At 38.2% G+C, this 16,892-nt stretch overlaps 1 protein-coding gene across 4 annotated transcripts in view; it reads left to right on the forward strand.

Annotated features, from left to right (window-relative positions):
* NSL1 (NSL1 component of MIS12 kinetochore complex) overlaps nucleotides 1–16,892 on the forward strand; it is a 41,380-nt gene that overhangs the window by 5,273 nt on the left and 19,215 nt on the right. For all 4 annotated transcript variants that reach the window (XM_061160984.1, XM_061160982.1, XM_061160986.1 and 1 more), the window contains exons 2-4: nucleotides 727–805; nucleotides 11,110–11,240; nucleotides 12,765–12,819. In XM_061160984.1, the coding sequence (XP_061016967.1) occupies nucleotides 727–805; nucleotides 11,110–11,240; nucleotides 12,765–12,819 (265 nt within the window). The remainder of the gene's footprint in view (nucleotides 1–726; nucleotides 806–11,109; nucleotides 11,241–12,764; nucleotides 12,820–16,892) is intronic.

Raw genomic sequence — 16,892 nt, forward strand, 5'->3', positions numbered from 1 at the left:
GTGTCATTTCATCATTACCTACTTCAAAGTACATCTCAAAAAAAAAGAATCCTAGTACTTCCCTGGTGGTCCAGTGGTTAAGAATCTGCCTTGTAATGCAAGGGATGTGGGTTCAACCCCAAGTCTGGGAAGAACTCACATGCTGTAGAGTAACTAAGCCCGAGCACCGAAACCCTGATCCCAAGTGCCACAGCTAGAGAGTACTGTGTAAGTCCGTCTGCCGTAGTGAAAGATCTCCAGTGATGCAGCGAAGATCCCACGTGCTGCAACTAAGACCCAACGCAGTACCCCCCCCCCAAAAAAATATAGTCTGTTGTAAAGTAGAAATTAATTTCACTTTCTTTTAAGCCTGTGTATTTTCCCACTTGTTAACACTGACCCTCATTCAGCAGCAAATGTATTACTTATACCCTTGAGATTCATTTGAGCCCAGTCTGTTAGCTTGTTTTCCTTTCATATAAGAAGTTAATTTTTTTTTTTTTGCACCAGTATTCTAAAACTTTTCCTCACATTTTCTCATGGGTAGCTTAATGGCTGTTGTAACTAAAATGTAGGTAGAATAATTGATTGAAATGGAATCTCACTTCATTGAAAAGCATAAGCATGCTAGTAATCTAGTCGTATACTTTTTCATATATTCTCTATCACAAATCTGAATTGTCCAAATGTTTGAATTCAGTATTTAAAGTTATTTTCAGTGACTTGATTTTTGTGACTTTATTGCAGACTTTTGAATCAGCTGTGCAAGAGAACGTCAGCATTAATGGACAAGCATGGCAGGAAGCTTCAGACAGTTGTTTTATGGGTATGTGACTTCACTTTGTCCCTCTGTCATTCATTGCTGAGTTATTTTTGTAGCCATTCCATTTCATTTTCTGCCATGTCACTTCCAGGATCTTAGTTCCCCAACCAGGGATCAAGACCTATGCCCCCTGTAGTGGAAGCTCAAAGTCCTAACCATTGGACTGCTAGGGAATTCCTGCCTGTTTTCAGTGTCACCTCTTTACTGGCAGAGTTCCTTTACTGGAAGAAAAGAGAAAACTAATCTAGAAGACTATTAAGGTCATACATTGAGGCAAACAGCGTAGTGGTTACCATGATCCTTATATATGCTATCTGGCATTCCCACAAGACTTTCATCTCATACCCTCATCAGTAGCTTATTGGAAGATACTATAGAACTATCGTGAGATGAAGAAGCAGGCCCAGAGAATTCCTATGCTTAATAATTTATAAGTCAAATTATATTTTTATAAGCAATCCTTTGAGTAGATAGTGAAATACTCTTAGAAATGTGAAGTTAAACTGTATGAGTACCATATAAAGGAGGAGTTTAATATTTGCAGAAACCTCCTTTAAAAGGCAGAATATTTTGCTGGTCCAGGCAGACTAGATTGCACCCTATCTAATAAAGGTGACATATTTAAAGAAATTGAAGTTTTAATAGAAAGAAAATGGTTAGTGTAGGAAGGAAAAAAATGTAGGAGAAAAAGAATGATCAGTGTGGGAAGAGAGACAGAATTCTCCAGCAACGTCCAGGAAGAGGGCTGTCCTGACAAGAGGACTGGAGTGCCTTGCTGGTCCCCACGGTGATAGTGCAGAGATCTGACCAGCGTAGATTGATGTCACTGCTAGCTGTTAAGATTAACCACTTATACCTCTGAGCTTATTATAAGCCCTGTAATTCTCTGTGGCTATAATTTTTCTTCTCAGCGTTAAGATAATTCTTTGCCCAGAAGACTTTACTTCTACTCCCTGGCATTATTATAATTATCTCTTCAAAGACACCAGAGTTCACTTTGTGGTTTATATATTAAAATGAAAAAAACAACATCAGATTTTTCAACTATTATCGGAGTGATTGCCAATTAGTGGGGAAAGGCAGCATATCAGAATCACCTAGGAGTATTTTCAAACTAGACAGACTTTACTGAGTGTTTATGTGACTCTTGTTCTGTGAAGTCAGTTTGGAACTGCTGTATTGTTTGGTCCAGACTGCCTTTAGCATATGATTAATCAGTTTATAGATCAACACGTGTGTTTTATGACAGGTTGGCAGCCTTGCTGGATGGCTGAAAACTGGATATTCTTTGTCCCTCCCCGCCCCCCTCCCCCTTTTAACTCTGAGGGAAAATAGTTGAGAATACTACACTTCTACCTTCTTCCATGGGCCCTTGATAAATGTCAGACACCATACCAAGTTCCAGGAAATAAATGAAAAGATATGATTCTTACCATTCATTAAATGAAGGAAATAGACAAAAACACATTACTCTTCAGGAAGTGGGAGAAGACATGACAGAGTAGCTTGCTGTTAAATGCATTTAATAAATAAAAGTGTAGACAGAAAGGAGGTTGGAAGGATGTTTGAAGCAAAGAAAAAAGCATGTGCAAAGGCATAATGTGAAAGTCGCACAGTTGTGTCCAACTTTTTGCAACCCCATGGACTATACAGTCCATGGAATTCTCCAGGCCAGAATACTGGAGTGGGTAGCCTATCCCTTCTCCAGCAGATCTTCCCGACTCAGGAATCAAACCAGGGTCTCCTGCATTGCAGGCGGATTCTTTACCAACTGAGCTATCAGGAAAGCCCTAAAGGCACGAAGGAGTGGTATGTTTGGAAAATGTCAGAAGTGAATTGAGATAGATGAGGCCAAGTTGGGACCAAATCACATAAAGCCCTGTAGCATATGCAGAGGAATCTGTACTTTGTCCTGTAGGTCAAGGGTCCCCAACCTCTGATGATCTGAGGTGGAACTGATGTAATAATAATGTGAATAAAGTGCACAGTAAATGTAATGCTTTTGAATCATCCCAAAACTAGTTCCCCATACCCTTTAGGAGGATGTATCCAGGATGTTCAGTCGATACCTGAAATCTCAGATAGTACCAAACCCTGTGTATACTCTTCTTTTAAAAATTTTATTGAAGTATAGTTGGTTTACGATGTTGCTGTTCTTCTGTACAGCAAAGTGACTCAATAAGATACATATATATATTATTTTTCATTATGGTTTGTCACAGAATATTGAATATAGTTCCCAGTGCTAGTAGGACTTTGTTTATCCATCCTATATATAATTATGATAAAGTTTAGTTTAGAAATTAGGCTTAATGAAATTAACAACAATAACTAATAAGAAAATAGAATGATTATAATAATATTCTGTAATAAAAGTTACGTGAATGTGGTCTCTTTCCCTCATTCTCAGAATATCTTACTGTATAAATTTAATGCCTTTTCTGTCTGAACTAAAGACTTACCATCCACTGTGGCTGTAACCTTTGCAGTTTGAGGGATGACAACAAAGGTAACACAAATTTCTTTTTCCTTCTTCACAATTTCATGGAGAGAAGATTTATTCTTACCGTAGATCTTAGCAACCTCAGCCTACATTTTTTTTCCTTATTAAGTTGCAGACTTCTGTCTTTTCACTTAATGGAAGCACCTTACAGCTTCTCTTTGCCATATTTGATTTTTTTTTTAATTCATTTATTATTTTTGGCTGTGTTGGGTCTCTGTTGCTCCACAGGTTTTTCTCTATTAGTGGTTGCAGTGAGCAGGGGCTGCTCTCTAGGTGTGGTGAGCGGGCTTCTCCTTGAGGCGGCTTGCCTCGTTGCAGAGCGTGGGCTCAGGGCTCACAGGCTTCCGGAGCTGTGGCTTGTGGGCTCTAGAGCACAGGCTCAGTAGCGGTGGGCTTAGTTGCTCTGCAGCATGTGGGGTCTTCCCAGACAAGTCATTGAATCTGTGTCGCCTGCATCGGTAGGCAGATTCTTTACCACTGAGCCACCAGGGAAGCCCTTCTTTGCCCTGTTTGAATTGCCAGCATCACAACTCTTGTGCTCTGGGGCCGTTATTAAGTAAAATAAGGGTAACTTGAACACAGACACAGAGATACTGCAACAGTGGATCTGATAACCAAGGTGGTTACCAAATGACTAATGGGCAGGATAGGTTGGACAAAGGGGTGATTCATGTCTTGGGTGGGATGGAGTAGGACCACTTGAGATTTCATCATGCTACTCAGGATGGCACACAATTTAAAACTTAGGAATTGTTTATTTCTAGAATTTTTCATTTAATATTTTCAGACTGTGGTTGACCATAGGTAACTGAAACTGCAGAAAGTGAAACCACAGATAAGGGTGCACTACTGTAACAAGAAAAAGTTTATGTTTTAGAATCTAACTGCTGGGTGTGTCAGGGACGGATTGGAGAAGGGAGAAATTCAAGGGAGAACCTCTCAGACCTTAGGAAGTTATTGCAGTAATACAGCCAAAGACGGTGAAGACCGCCCTAAGAAAGAGGAAAAAAAGATGGGTTCGAGAGATGTTCAGAAGATAGAATTAATAGGGTTTGTATCTGATCTAATACATAGAGTCAGTTAGTAAGTTTCACAAGGGCAGAGGCTTTTGTGTTTTGTTCATAAGATTTATTGTGCAAATGAGTGAACAAATGAAAGAATGAATATACAAGCGAAACCAACTTTCTCCCTGCCCCTCTATTCTGAGAGGGCTATCCCCCGTGCCCCAATGAAGATCAAAGAGCTCGCATGCTGCAGCTGTGCCCCGGTGCAGCCAAATAAATAAATACATTTTTTTAAAAAGACCTAAAAAGTAAGTTCCTTGAGAGCAGGGAATATATATACTTTCCTCATCACTGTGTTTTCAATACTTGGCTTGGCACATAGTATGTTGTTGGCCAAAAGTTCCTTTGGTTTTTTAAGTAAAAAATAAGACAGTCTGTCATTTTCACCAAGAGCTTCACTGAACAACATATTTACTGTTTTGTTCCACTACCTTCTGCCATTTTTCAGGCAACTTCATAATTCCATCTTCCCAAAACTTTTTATATTTTCAAGCAAAGAACTGTTCAGGTGCCTTTTACAGTCTTCCAGGAAACTGAAATTTTTTCTATTAAGAGAATTTTGTAAAGGCTAAAATAAATGGACACCTGGAGGTGCAGTGTCTGGTGAATATAGCGGATGAAATCAGGACTTCCCAGCCAAGCTGTAATAGTTTTTGTCTGGTCATCAAAGAAGCATGTGGTCTTATGTTATCTTGATGGAAGATGATGTGTTTTCTGTTGACTGATTACAGACACTTTTCACCTATTGCTGCCTCCAGTTGGTTTACTTGGAAGCAGCACTTGTTGGAATGAATCGTTTGGTTTTCAGGAAGGAACTCATAATAGAGGACTCCCTTTCAGTCCCACTGTATATACAACATAACCTTCTTTGGATGAAGACCAACCTTTGGTGTGATTGGTGGTGTTTCATTTCACTTGCCTCATAATCTCTTCTATTCCACACTATTGTACAATATCCACTTTTCATCTCCTGTCACAATTTGTTTTAAAAACAGGACATTTTTCATTATGTTTCATTAGAGAATTGCATATGGAAATATGCTCAATAAGATTTTTTTCGCTTAACTTATGTGGAACCTAAACATTAAGTGATGAACATAACCAAGCTGGTACAAATGATTTTCAGTGCTAGATTTGGATATTTTGAGTATGTTGACTATCTTCTGCATGGTGTAATGTTGACTGTTCTCGATTAATGTCTCAATTTGATCTCTCTCAACTTCAATTGGTCTACCCACCCGTGGAGCATTGTCCCTTTAGAAAACTCCAGCATGAAACTTCACAAACTACTTTTGACAGGTTCAGTTGGTCACAGCATTTTCTCCATACACTGCACAAATTTTTCTTTTTGTGTTTCAAGTGCGTTTTTATGTTTCTTGAAATAATAAAGCATAATATGCCGAAAATGTTGCTTTTTTCTTCCATGGTCAGTGTTAAAATGGCTACTCAAAAATTCACCAATTGATAAGCTTTTTTAAAAAATACACAATGATATGACAACTGTCACAGTACACTCTTAACAAAATTGTTTTGAATGAAATTAAAGACAATTAAGCACTACTAGAGCCAATTATGTAAAAAACCAAACAAACCTTTTGGCCAACCCAGTACATACTTGTTTAGTCACTAAGTCGTGTCCAACTTTTTTATGACCCTATAGACTGTAGTCTGCCAGGTTCCTCTGTCCATGGGATTTCCCAGGCAAGAATACTGGAGTGGGTTGCCATTTCCTTCTCCAGGGGATCTTCCTGACCCAGGGATTAAACCCACATCTCCCGAATTGAGGTGAATTCCTTACCCCTGAGCCAGTGGGGATGCCAGAGTAATGACAAATTCTTCCCTGCTTAAATTTATGCCATCAAATTTAGAAAACTCAGCAGTGGCCACAGGACTGGAAAAGGTCAGTTTTCATTCCAGTCCCAAAGAAAGGCAATGCCAAAGAATGTTCAAACTACTACACAATTGCACTCATCTCACACGCTAGCAAAGTAATGCTCAAAATTCTCCAAGCCAGGCTTCAACAGTACATGAACCATGAACTTCCAGATGTTCAAGCTGGATTTAGAAATGGCAGAGGAACTAGAGATCAAATTGCCAACATCTGTTGGATCATCGAAAAAGCAAGAGAGTTCCAGAAAAACATCTATTTCTGCTTTTTTGACTATGCCAAAGCCTTTGACTGTGTGGATCACAACAAACTGGAAAATTCTTCAAGAGATGGGAATACCAGACCACCTGACCTGCCTCTTGAGAAATCTATATGCAGGTCAGGAAGCAACAGTTAGAACTGGACATGGAACAACAGACTGGTTCCAAATTGGGAAAGGAGTACCTCAAGGCTGTATATTGTCACCCTGCTTATTTAACTTCTGTGCAGAGTACATCATGAGAGACGCTGGGCTGGATGAAGCACAAGCTGGAATCAAGATTGCTGGAAGAAATATCAATAACCTCAGATATGCAGATGACACCACCCTTATGGCAGAAAGTGAAGAAGAACTAAAGAGCCTCTTGATGAAAGTGAAAGAGGAGAGTGAAAAAGTTGGCTTAAAGCTCAACATTCAGAAAACTAAGATCATGGCATCTGGTCCCATCACTTCATGGCAAATAGATGGGGAAACAGTGGCTGACTTTATTTTGGGGGGGCTCCATAATCACTGCAGATGGTGATTGCAGCCATGAAATTAAAAGATGCTTGCTCCTTGAAAGAAAAGTTATGACCAACCTAGACAGCATATTAAAAAGCAGAGACATTATTTTGCCAGCAAAGGTCTGTCTAGTCAAAGCTATGGTTTTTCCAGTAGTCATTATGGATGTGAGAGTTGGACTATAAAGAAAGCTGAGCTCCAAAGAATTGATGCTTTTGAACTGTGATGTTGGAGAAGACTCTTGAGAGTCCCTTGGACTGCAAGGAGATCCAACCAGTCCATCCTAAAGGAGATCAGTCCTGAATATTCATTGGAAGGACTGATGCTGAAGCTGAAACTCCAATATTTTGGCCACCTGATGCGAAGAACTGACTCATTGGAAAAGCCCCTGATGCTGGGAAAGATTGAAAGCAGGAGCAGAAGGGGACAACAGAGGATGAGATGGGTGGCATCACTGACTCGATGGACATGAGTTTGGGTAAACTCTGGGAGTTGGTGATGGACAGAGAGACCTGGTGTGCTGTAGTCCATGGGGTCACAAAGAGTCGGACATGACTGAGTGAGTGATCAGAACTGAACTAAATTTATACATTTCAGCTTTTAGCTTTATCATTAGGTGGTGCTAAGAAACCATTTTCTTCTCTACACAGGATTTAGCTGGGAGACTTGTTTTTGATAGCTGATTGTGAAATAGTAACAGTATTCCTTTCAGCCTAGTGATGGAACTTTTTAAATAGATGAAATAAAATATAGGGAAGGCTGCTCATTTAAATGAGTATTCAAAGTAATAATGACTATATTTCATAATACTCTCAGAAGGAGTAATTTAGTTGGACTTAGTGAATATTTGTTTGATGAATGAAAGGTCACACATGACCTCATTAATCTTTACCTGATATGTATGTTTATGCTGGTTTATGTCAGCAATGTCTCAAAATGTTCCCCAGTATGTATGTAACATGTTTCAGACTTGTCCGAAGCTCTCTACTGAAGCTGTCTACTCAATAAGATAAATAGATCTATTTTTGCCATAGACTTTGACATAGCAGAACACACAGGATGCAAAACCAGTTAAGTTGAGGACATAGCTTTTTAGTATTTTTAACTACTTAATGTTTGCTACTTTAAAAAATAATTTCCAGGAGAAGGAAATGGCAGCCCACTCCAGTATTCTTGCCTGGAGAATCCCATTGGACGGAGGAGCCTGGTGGGCTACAGTCCGCGGGATCTCAAAGAATCCGATACAACTGAGCGACTTCACTTTCACTTTCACTTTGAACCCTGAGTTGAGACTTTCAGCTCTTGTGTTTGCTATTGATTGTTTTCTTGAGTTCTCAAAGACCTGTGACCATATTTTTTTTTAAGTTGCCTGTTTTCTAATTGCATCACTTTACACACTGTTGTCTAATAATATGTGGTGTTTAGAATGCCGTCTTAATTATTTTGAGCAGCCATTGCCTGTATTTTCTTAGCACCTCCTTGGTTTTCTTACGTGAACTTATCTGACAGGGAAATGCAGCTTTTTTGTTTGCCCTCTCTGCATACTGGACCGTCTGAGTCAGTGTCCTAACTAATCTCTGATGGTCTCTGAGCTACTGTTCTACCAGACTCAGTAGTTATGTGCTTCAGGAATTTTTCGGTAGAGTTGGTCCTATTATGAGACTCTTGGTGTCACCTTTGTTATCTTAAAAGCTGGTCCCTTCGCTGAGGCTCTTAATTTTTTGAAAACCTGATGCTATTTCAGCTGAAAAAAATTGGCAAGGCTATTTAAAAAATTGAGGGAAGCCATTTAAGAAATTGAAAAGTAATCGCAAACAACATTGGGTAGTTGTGACTTCCAGTTCTGTATCAGTTGAATTTTTGTGCTCTTTTCCCTGTGTACGAGGTGGTTCTGTTTTTCTCCAAGAAAACTTTTTATTTAAAATAAATAAATAAAAATAAAAAATAATTTCCAGGGACTTCCCTGGTAGTTCAGTGATAAGAATGAGGCTTGCAATGCAGGGGACCAGGGTTCCTTCCCTGGTCAGGAACTTAGATCCCATATGCCCTGGGGTAACTAAGCCACAACTGGAGAGCCCCCATGCCATCCTATACAGCCAAATAAATAAGTAAAAATAAAAAAATAATTTTCAAAATAAGGTTAATGTATTCCCTGCATTCATTTCATCTGAGGTGCTTAATTTCTGGACCTGATTCCAGAGACCTCTGTTGAGAATCAAAATTTCTGCCCTTCTCCTTACAAAAGAATGTGTACTGTATGATTTCATTTATATAAAATTCTAGGAAATGAAAACTAGAATATAGTGATGAAAATTTGACGAGTGGTTGCCTGGGATAGAGAGCAGTTGGAAGGAGCTGGAGGGGGACATTACAGGGGAACATAAGGAAACTTTTAGGGTGATGGTTATGTTCATTATCTTGACTGTGGTGGTGGTTTCAAGGATATACACATGTCAAAACTTATCAAATTATATATTTTAAATATGTGCAGTTCTCTGTATGACAGTTATGCCTCAATATAGCTGTTTTTTACTTCTGACAAGTCCTCCAGGTGATTATTCATCCTCCAGGAGTTTGAGAATCAGTAAAGTTGACTTTTGAACAACAGATGTGAACTGCAAGGATCTGCTTATATAGGGCTTTTTTTTTTTTTTTTTTTTACCATATATATACTACAGTACTACACGATTTGTAATTGGTTGAATCCATAGATGTGGAAACTATAAAGTTATGTTTGGATTTATGATGGTGTGGAGGGTCAGTGCCCCTACCTCCCACGTTGTTTAAGGGTGTACTATATTTTAAAACATAGGAAAGCAACTGATAAGATAGCTTTAGTCAAATCAAAGAAATATTAAAATCAAATGTTAAATGCTTTCAGTGTGGCTCTTTCATTATATTATCATCCTTCTTTCCTTATAGTTTATCCTGCAGCCATTTAGAACTTTTTCCTAAAGATTCTTGATCTTGCTGATGCTGTTTTCTCTGCCTCAGGTGCTTCTCCGTATTATTTTTCCCTACCTTTTTTTTAATGCAGTGGATTTACACTTATATCAATATTTCAAGATCCAACTCAAATGTTACTTTCTCTTTAAAGTCTCAGATTCCCAAGGCATAGTTATTGTTCGAGTTGTTCTTTGTCCTGGTAGCGTTTTGTTCATACCTCTGTTGCATTTGTGAAGTTGTTTTGCAGTTATCCATCAGTTTCTTCCAGTGAACCATAAGCTCTTAGAGAACAGGGGTTGTGTTATGTTCATCTTTGTATTTCTCTTTTTTTCTTTTAAGTTATTTTTCTGTCTTGTCATTAAATTTTACTCTTACAGGGTTAGTTTTATGTCATTTGTTATTTGATACAGGTTTTTAAATTGTATTTTTATTTTTAATTTCATATTTACTAAACTTGACATTATAAACTGATAAGGCTTCAAGGTACAACTATATTTTTCATTTTTAATCAGTAGTTCTTCAGAATATATTGTTACTATATTGTTTGGAACTGACACATGTAATATTGTTATATTTTCTCTTATTTAATATGACTTCATGAAAATTTATTTAACATAATCATAACCTTATTAATTTGTCTTAGTTTTTTACCATGATAGAAAATTCTAGATTTTTCCTTTTTGTATTTGCACGGATACTGCATGCTTTAAATTATTCTGTAGATTTTAGCCCACGTATATTTTTGTGTGTCTTCTTTAGGCATTAGATTGTTGGATTTTGTTTTAATGCCAGTCAGTATGCTGTGCTTTATGTTAGAGTTTAGTTCATTTGCTTTGTACAGTGTAATTGATAACTTTCTTCTAATTCCTTTGTCCTGTAAGTTTTTTCTCATTGTGTCTTTTTTTTTTCTTTTTTTAATCATCTTTGTATTTCTCTGATTTGGGCTTGGATTCCCACAGGGGCCCAGTAAGTTTGACTGTTAAATGAATAGATGAGTCAGTCACCAAAGTGAGGCATCCATTAACTTGCCATATTTGTTTTCCTTAAATTTTGTTTTTTAAATTTAGTTTATTTGTGTTACATTTTCATATATAATATAAACTGTGTTTTAAGGAATTTTTGATATTATTTTTTCACTTGAAATAGATTCTGATATCAAAGTCCTTGAAGACCAGTTTGATGAAATCATAGTTGATTTAGCCACAAAACGTAAGCAGTATCCCAGAAAGATCCTTGAATGTGTCATCAAAATCATAAAGGCACAACAAGAGATTCTGGTAAGATGATTTACCTTTAAAATAGTAAATTTTATGTAATGTCTGTTTTACTACAGTAAAAAAGTTAAAGTGTAAGATCAAGTGGAGATAAATGACATTTTGTTTTCTTTGTTTTTCCTGCCTGAATTACTACTTTTGTCTGTTATAAAACTTCACCCTTCTAAGTCACACTAGGTTTTGAATCCAGCTGATAATAAAATAAAGTAGAATTTGAAGATGGAAGACTGACAATAACTTATCTGAGTCCAGGAAGGAGAAAGAAGTTTATTTTTTAAGCCTCTTCCTTCTATTTGTGATTTGTATTTGGCACATTATTTGTGTATAGATATGTGTTTTGTGAGACCCTTGTCTTCATTATATATTTTGGTGATGAAGTTTGAGATTACCTGTTTATAATGCCAACATTTGCTTTATGAATTGTGTGTAATTTCTTTTGCTCCAAAAAGCATGACGAGGCAGAAGGAGGTTTGCTGGAATGGCGTTGCCTCTGGAGTGAGACATATATGTGGCTTTCAGCTTTGCTTAACTGTTTGTCCCTACTTTTTAAAATTAGCATACTTTCACATATAAATTTTCCAGTTGCTTCCTTTTCAGGAATTGTTTCAGAGAGTGAAAGCAGGTACTTTATCTAAAATATTTTACAAATCATTCTATGAGAAAAAATAGTTACAAGCAAAACTTTTTTTTTAAATTTTTTTCTGTAGAAATGTCAGTTCTCCAAGAAATACCCCACTCCCATCTCCCTCATCTACTTTTAAAGTTCCCTCAGGAAAAACATTCAAAATGTATTTATTTTCCAGTATCTTTCTCCCTATTACTACCCTTCCTCCCTGCTCCCACCCCCCCACCAAAAAACCTATAGTCAGTATTACATAAAAGAAGGTTTGCTGACCTAGGTGGGGTGTTGCTGTGGAAGTTTAAAATTGATGCAAAAATGAATGGGGTGAGGATACTAAAGATAGCTTTAAAACAAACAAACCAAAAACCTTTTTGGCTCCTGCTGCTTTGGGCACGAGAAAGGACATTTTCCACTTCCTTTTTGCCTGAATTATGGACCCTGTTCTTAGAGTTCTACTGCAGTCCCAGTGTGTCACAGCTAGGCATTTGTGTGCTGGAGACTTTTAGAAACAGATTTCTTTGTGAATGTGAGTTCTGAGTTCTAACCACTTGTCTTAAAATGAACTTTTCAAAAACAGTCCGTTAATAGTTTGAAACCTACTTTATACTTTATGTAAACACAAGATTCTGTCACTATGCCTTTAATTTGCTTTTATGCTTCTTTATGTTGCTGCATCTTAGTGTATGCAGTAGGTGGCAGTACTCTAAAAGGTATAATTCAGACTTAATTTTATCTGTTCTTTTCTCCTTCCTCCCCTACAGGATCTAATTTGGATTTTTTTTTTTTTTTTTTTTGGCAAAAGAATGATACTGCTGACTAATATTTGTTTATATTAGCCAAAGAAAATGTTTCTGTAAGTCACCTAGTTGTTAATTTAAATCTGTTTTAATTTATTTTATGTTTAGAAGCAGTACCACCCTGTTGTACATCCGTTGGACCTAAAATATGACCCTGATCCAGGTGAGCCAGTATTCATTTGTGGTAAAAATGAAGCATGAGCTTGTAATTTTTAGGAGTTCCTGATACTCCTTTAAAGGTTTTAGCATCAGGGGTATCATCCCTTTGATGCTCTAACTCACTCTCAGTCATAAGTGTTTAGGTCTTTTTCTCACTTAGGTTTATGAGAACTAGCTCTAAACCTACCATCTCAGAATTTCTAGGGTCAGGACCCAGGAATCTGGACTTCTGTTAAGCAGTCTCCTGACCTAGAGTATTACACCTTTTCCATCTCTACCTTCTCCTATAACACCCTCCCGTCTTTAATACTATTATATTATCCATTCTTTGCATTACAGCCAAAATTTTACTATTAAAGCACTCAGTATCTTTTCTTCATGTGATAACCATCATTGGTTTTTCATCATTTACATAATAAAATCCAATAAAAATATAATATTGAACTTAAGAGATATGTACACTTGTTACACCTTTGAATTCAATTCTGTTTTCCACTTAGGTGCATCTTGTAAAACACAAAGAAATAAAAAGAATATAAACTTTGTAAATCCAGCAACAGAACTAACATTGCTAAAAATGTGGATCATGCCTGTTTTTAAATAGCTCTATTCTTACCTTTAAAAACTTGTAACAATTTTCCTAAGAGACATTTTGGAATTTGCCTTTGGCGCTCTAAAGTACCAATTTTGAAGTATTTGTGAAACAGTTAAGATCTTGATTTATTTTTATGGGATTTCTATACGTATGGCTTTGAATACCTCACCCTTGAATTCTGGTTTACCTTCTAACATGTCCCCTGCCCTTCCAAAGTGTCCCAAGCCAATGGGATAAACAGAAAGGGAAGCAAATGTAGGCTGAAGTTGGTTAAAATCATAGCAGTCACTGTATTTGATAATAAACATTAACCTAGTAACACCTAATTTGTCATCAGTTTGGTTTGGTTCAGTTCAGTCGCTCAGTTGTGTCTGAATCTTTGCAACCCCATGGACTGCAGTACACCAGGCTTCCCTGTCCATCACCAGCTCCCAGAGCTTGCTTAAACTCACGTCCATCGAGTCGGTGATGCCATCCAACCATCTCATCCTCTGTCGTCCTCTTCTCCTCCTGCCTTCAATCTTTCCCAGCATCAGGGTCTTTACCAGTGAGTCAGTTTTTCTCATCAGTTGGCCAAAGTTTTGGAGCTTCAGCTTCAGCATCAGTCTGTCCAATGAATATTCAGGACTGATGGCCTTTAGAATGAACTGGTTTGATCTCCTTGCAGTCCAAGGGACTCTCAAGAGTCTTCTCCAACACCACAGTTCAAAAGCTTCAATTCTTTAGTGCTCAGCTTTCTTTATGGTCCAAATCTCACATGTAGTCATAACTACTGGAAAAACCATAGCTTTGACTAGACGGACCTTTGTCGGTACAGTAATGTCTTTGCTTTTTAATATATGTTCTAGGTTTGTCATAGCTTTTCTTCCAAGAAGCAAGTGTCTTAATTTCATGGCTGCGGTCACCATCCGCAGTGATTTTAGAGCCCAAGAAAATAAAGTTTCTCACTGTTTCCATTGTTTCCCCATCTTTTTGCCATGAAATGATGGGACCGGATGCCATGATCTTAGTTTTTTGAATGTTGAGTTTTAAGCCAGTGTCGGGGTCCAGCCCCAGCAGGATCCAGGGGAACCCTCAGGATGAACGGCGTCGGCGAGAGAGAGCCAAGTCTGCTAGGGAGAGAGAGAGAGAGAGAAAGAGACCAGACCAGGAATATGCAGCAGAGTCTGGCAGTTGCTTTATTTTTCACCGTAGCCTTTATACCCTAAGTTGGTACATTTCTAAGGGGCAGATAAGCATACAGACTTAGTTTAACATTACATCAGCTTGTCCTTCACGAAACCAGGTGTGCTCTGTATATTTTTGTTTACGAGAGTCTTTTCCCATAGATCTTCTGGCCTTGAGGTTAGCAGAAAACAGAAAAGTGGCAGTCTCATGGTACAGCAGGTTGTAACATAATAGACATACAATCCTGTTAACATAAAAGTCAGTCTTTTTGCAGAAATTCTCAGCTAAATTTATCTAAAAAGTTTAACACACAAAGACTCTGTGGCTCTGGAGTGGCAGCCCCTGTTTAGTGCTCTTGGTTAAAATTAACAATTATCTTATTGTTTTTACACTAGGGCTAAACTCTTATTTTACTATATCTTTAACCATATTAACAATAGTGTCCACTGCACAACCTCAGCACATTAACATCAATCAAACGTTGATCTAATAACCACTTTTAAAACAATATTTTTTGTATTTTCTAATAGGGCTTCCTCACCCCTCAAAGGGCTCTGTGCCTATTAGGGCCTTTTTAATGGTTAATCTCTATGTATAATATTTTTTGGCTTTCAGACCTGTTGACGATTTATGGCTTGCACCTGGTGCAACTTTAAGCAACTTCAGTAGCCGACCCTGTCTTATTTGTGGTTAATCTATTTTCTTTCTATTAGGTGTCATCTCCAAGGGAACTAGATAGGATTACATTTTTTACAGAACAGAAATGCAAAGGATTTCAAAAACAGCAGATATGGCACAAAACAGGCTCTTAGTCCAAAAGTTAATTACCTGCAAGAAGTCACCAGCTAATCTCTATCTAAACTATTTTCTATTAGGCGTATATGTGGCTATAATATTTGCGGAGCTTTTCTTACCCCGCGAAGGGGCCTATGCTTAATAGTTTCTTTTGTTAGCGTACTGTGCTTAGGATGTTTAGAACAATCATGAGCGTTTTGTGCAGTGAGAGCACACATTTATCAAACAAGCCAGAATGCCAGCTAAAGGGTTTGAACTGAAGCATTTCCTCCATCCCTGGTCCCTTCATAGGGTACCAGCGTCCAGGAGATTTATTAATTAGGGTTTTAAGTTGTCCTCACTCAGTGAAAGAGGAGCAGGAGAGCTCTCGACAGGCAACACAAGAATCCGCAGCAGGGCAAACAAGGACAACAGCAGAAAAGGGGGGAGGATACAGGGTGGGGTAGAGGCGAGGCCAACCTGGAGGGTCCCTTATCCTGGACGGCCTTGCCTGTCAGGTATTTTCCTCGTGACTTCGTCATGGATGGGGTCTCGGACAGCCTTGCCTGCCCGGTATTTTCTTCATGACCTCGTCACGGGCGGGACCTCCCATAACAGCTCCCAACAAGCCAGCTTTTTCACTCTCTTCTTTCTGACGTATGTAGAGTATGATAAATCAGAGAGAATGCATACCCATGTGTATGACAATGATTTGGCATAGTTATGTTAGGAACTTTGAGGGATATGGAGATAAACAGGACAGATTCTCCTCATAAAGAGCTTATGTCTGAGTAGAAATAAGAGATGAACATAAAGCAATATTCCTTTATGTCCTCGAGCTGATTCCTTTCCTGGTTTTCCCCATCTGAGTAAATAACACCTTCACCTCTGTATTGCTTTAGTCAGAAGTCAGCCTTGAATCTTTCCTCTCCTGAACTCTTCATATATAGTCCATCAAGAAGTCGTACAAATTATTCCATTGAAATACAATCTCACATTCATCCACTTTGCTATTACTACCTCTAATCTAGGTCACCATCACTCTAGCTAAGATTTCTAGACACACTTCCCTTAAGGTCTTCTGTTTCAGTCTTGTTCTCTTCCAGTCTGTTGCATATCCATCCGGCAGAGTTGATTTTTTTAAAAAACCCTTTGAAATATTTCAAACATATAGAAAATAAGAGAATAACATAATGAATATCTTTGTACCTACCACTAATTTTTAGTCAGTTCAGTTGCTCGGTCTTGTCCAACTCTTTGCAGTCCCATGGACTGCAGCACACCAGGCCTACCTGTCCATCACCAACTCCCGGAGTTTACTCAAACTCATGTCCATTGAGTTGGTGATGCCATCCAACCATCTCATCCTCTGTTGTCCCCTTCTCCTGCCTTCAATCTTTCCCAGTATCATGGTCTTTTCCAATGAGTCAGTTCTTCACATCAAGTGGTGAAAGTACTGGAGCTTCAGTTTCAGCATCAGTCCTTCCAATGAACACTCAGGACTGATCTCCTTTAGGATGGACTGGTTGGATCTCCTTGCA

This window comes from Dama dama, chromosome 14, assembly GCF_033118175.1.
Source record: "Dama dama isolate Ldn47 chromosome 14, ASM3311817v1, whole genome shotgun sequence".
NCBI classification, from domain to species: Eukaryota; Metazoa; Chordata; class Mammalia; order Artiodactyla; family Cervidae; genus Dama; species Dama dama.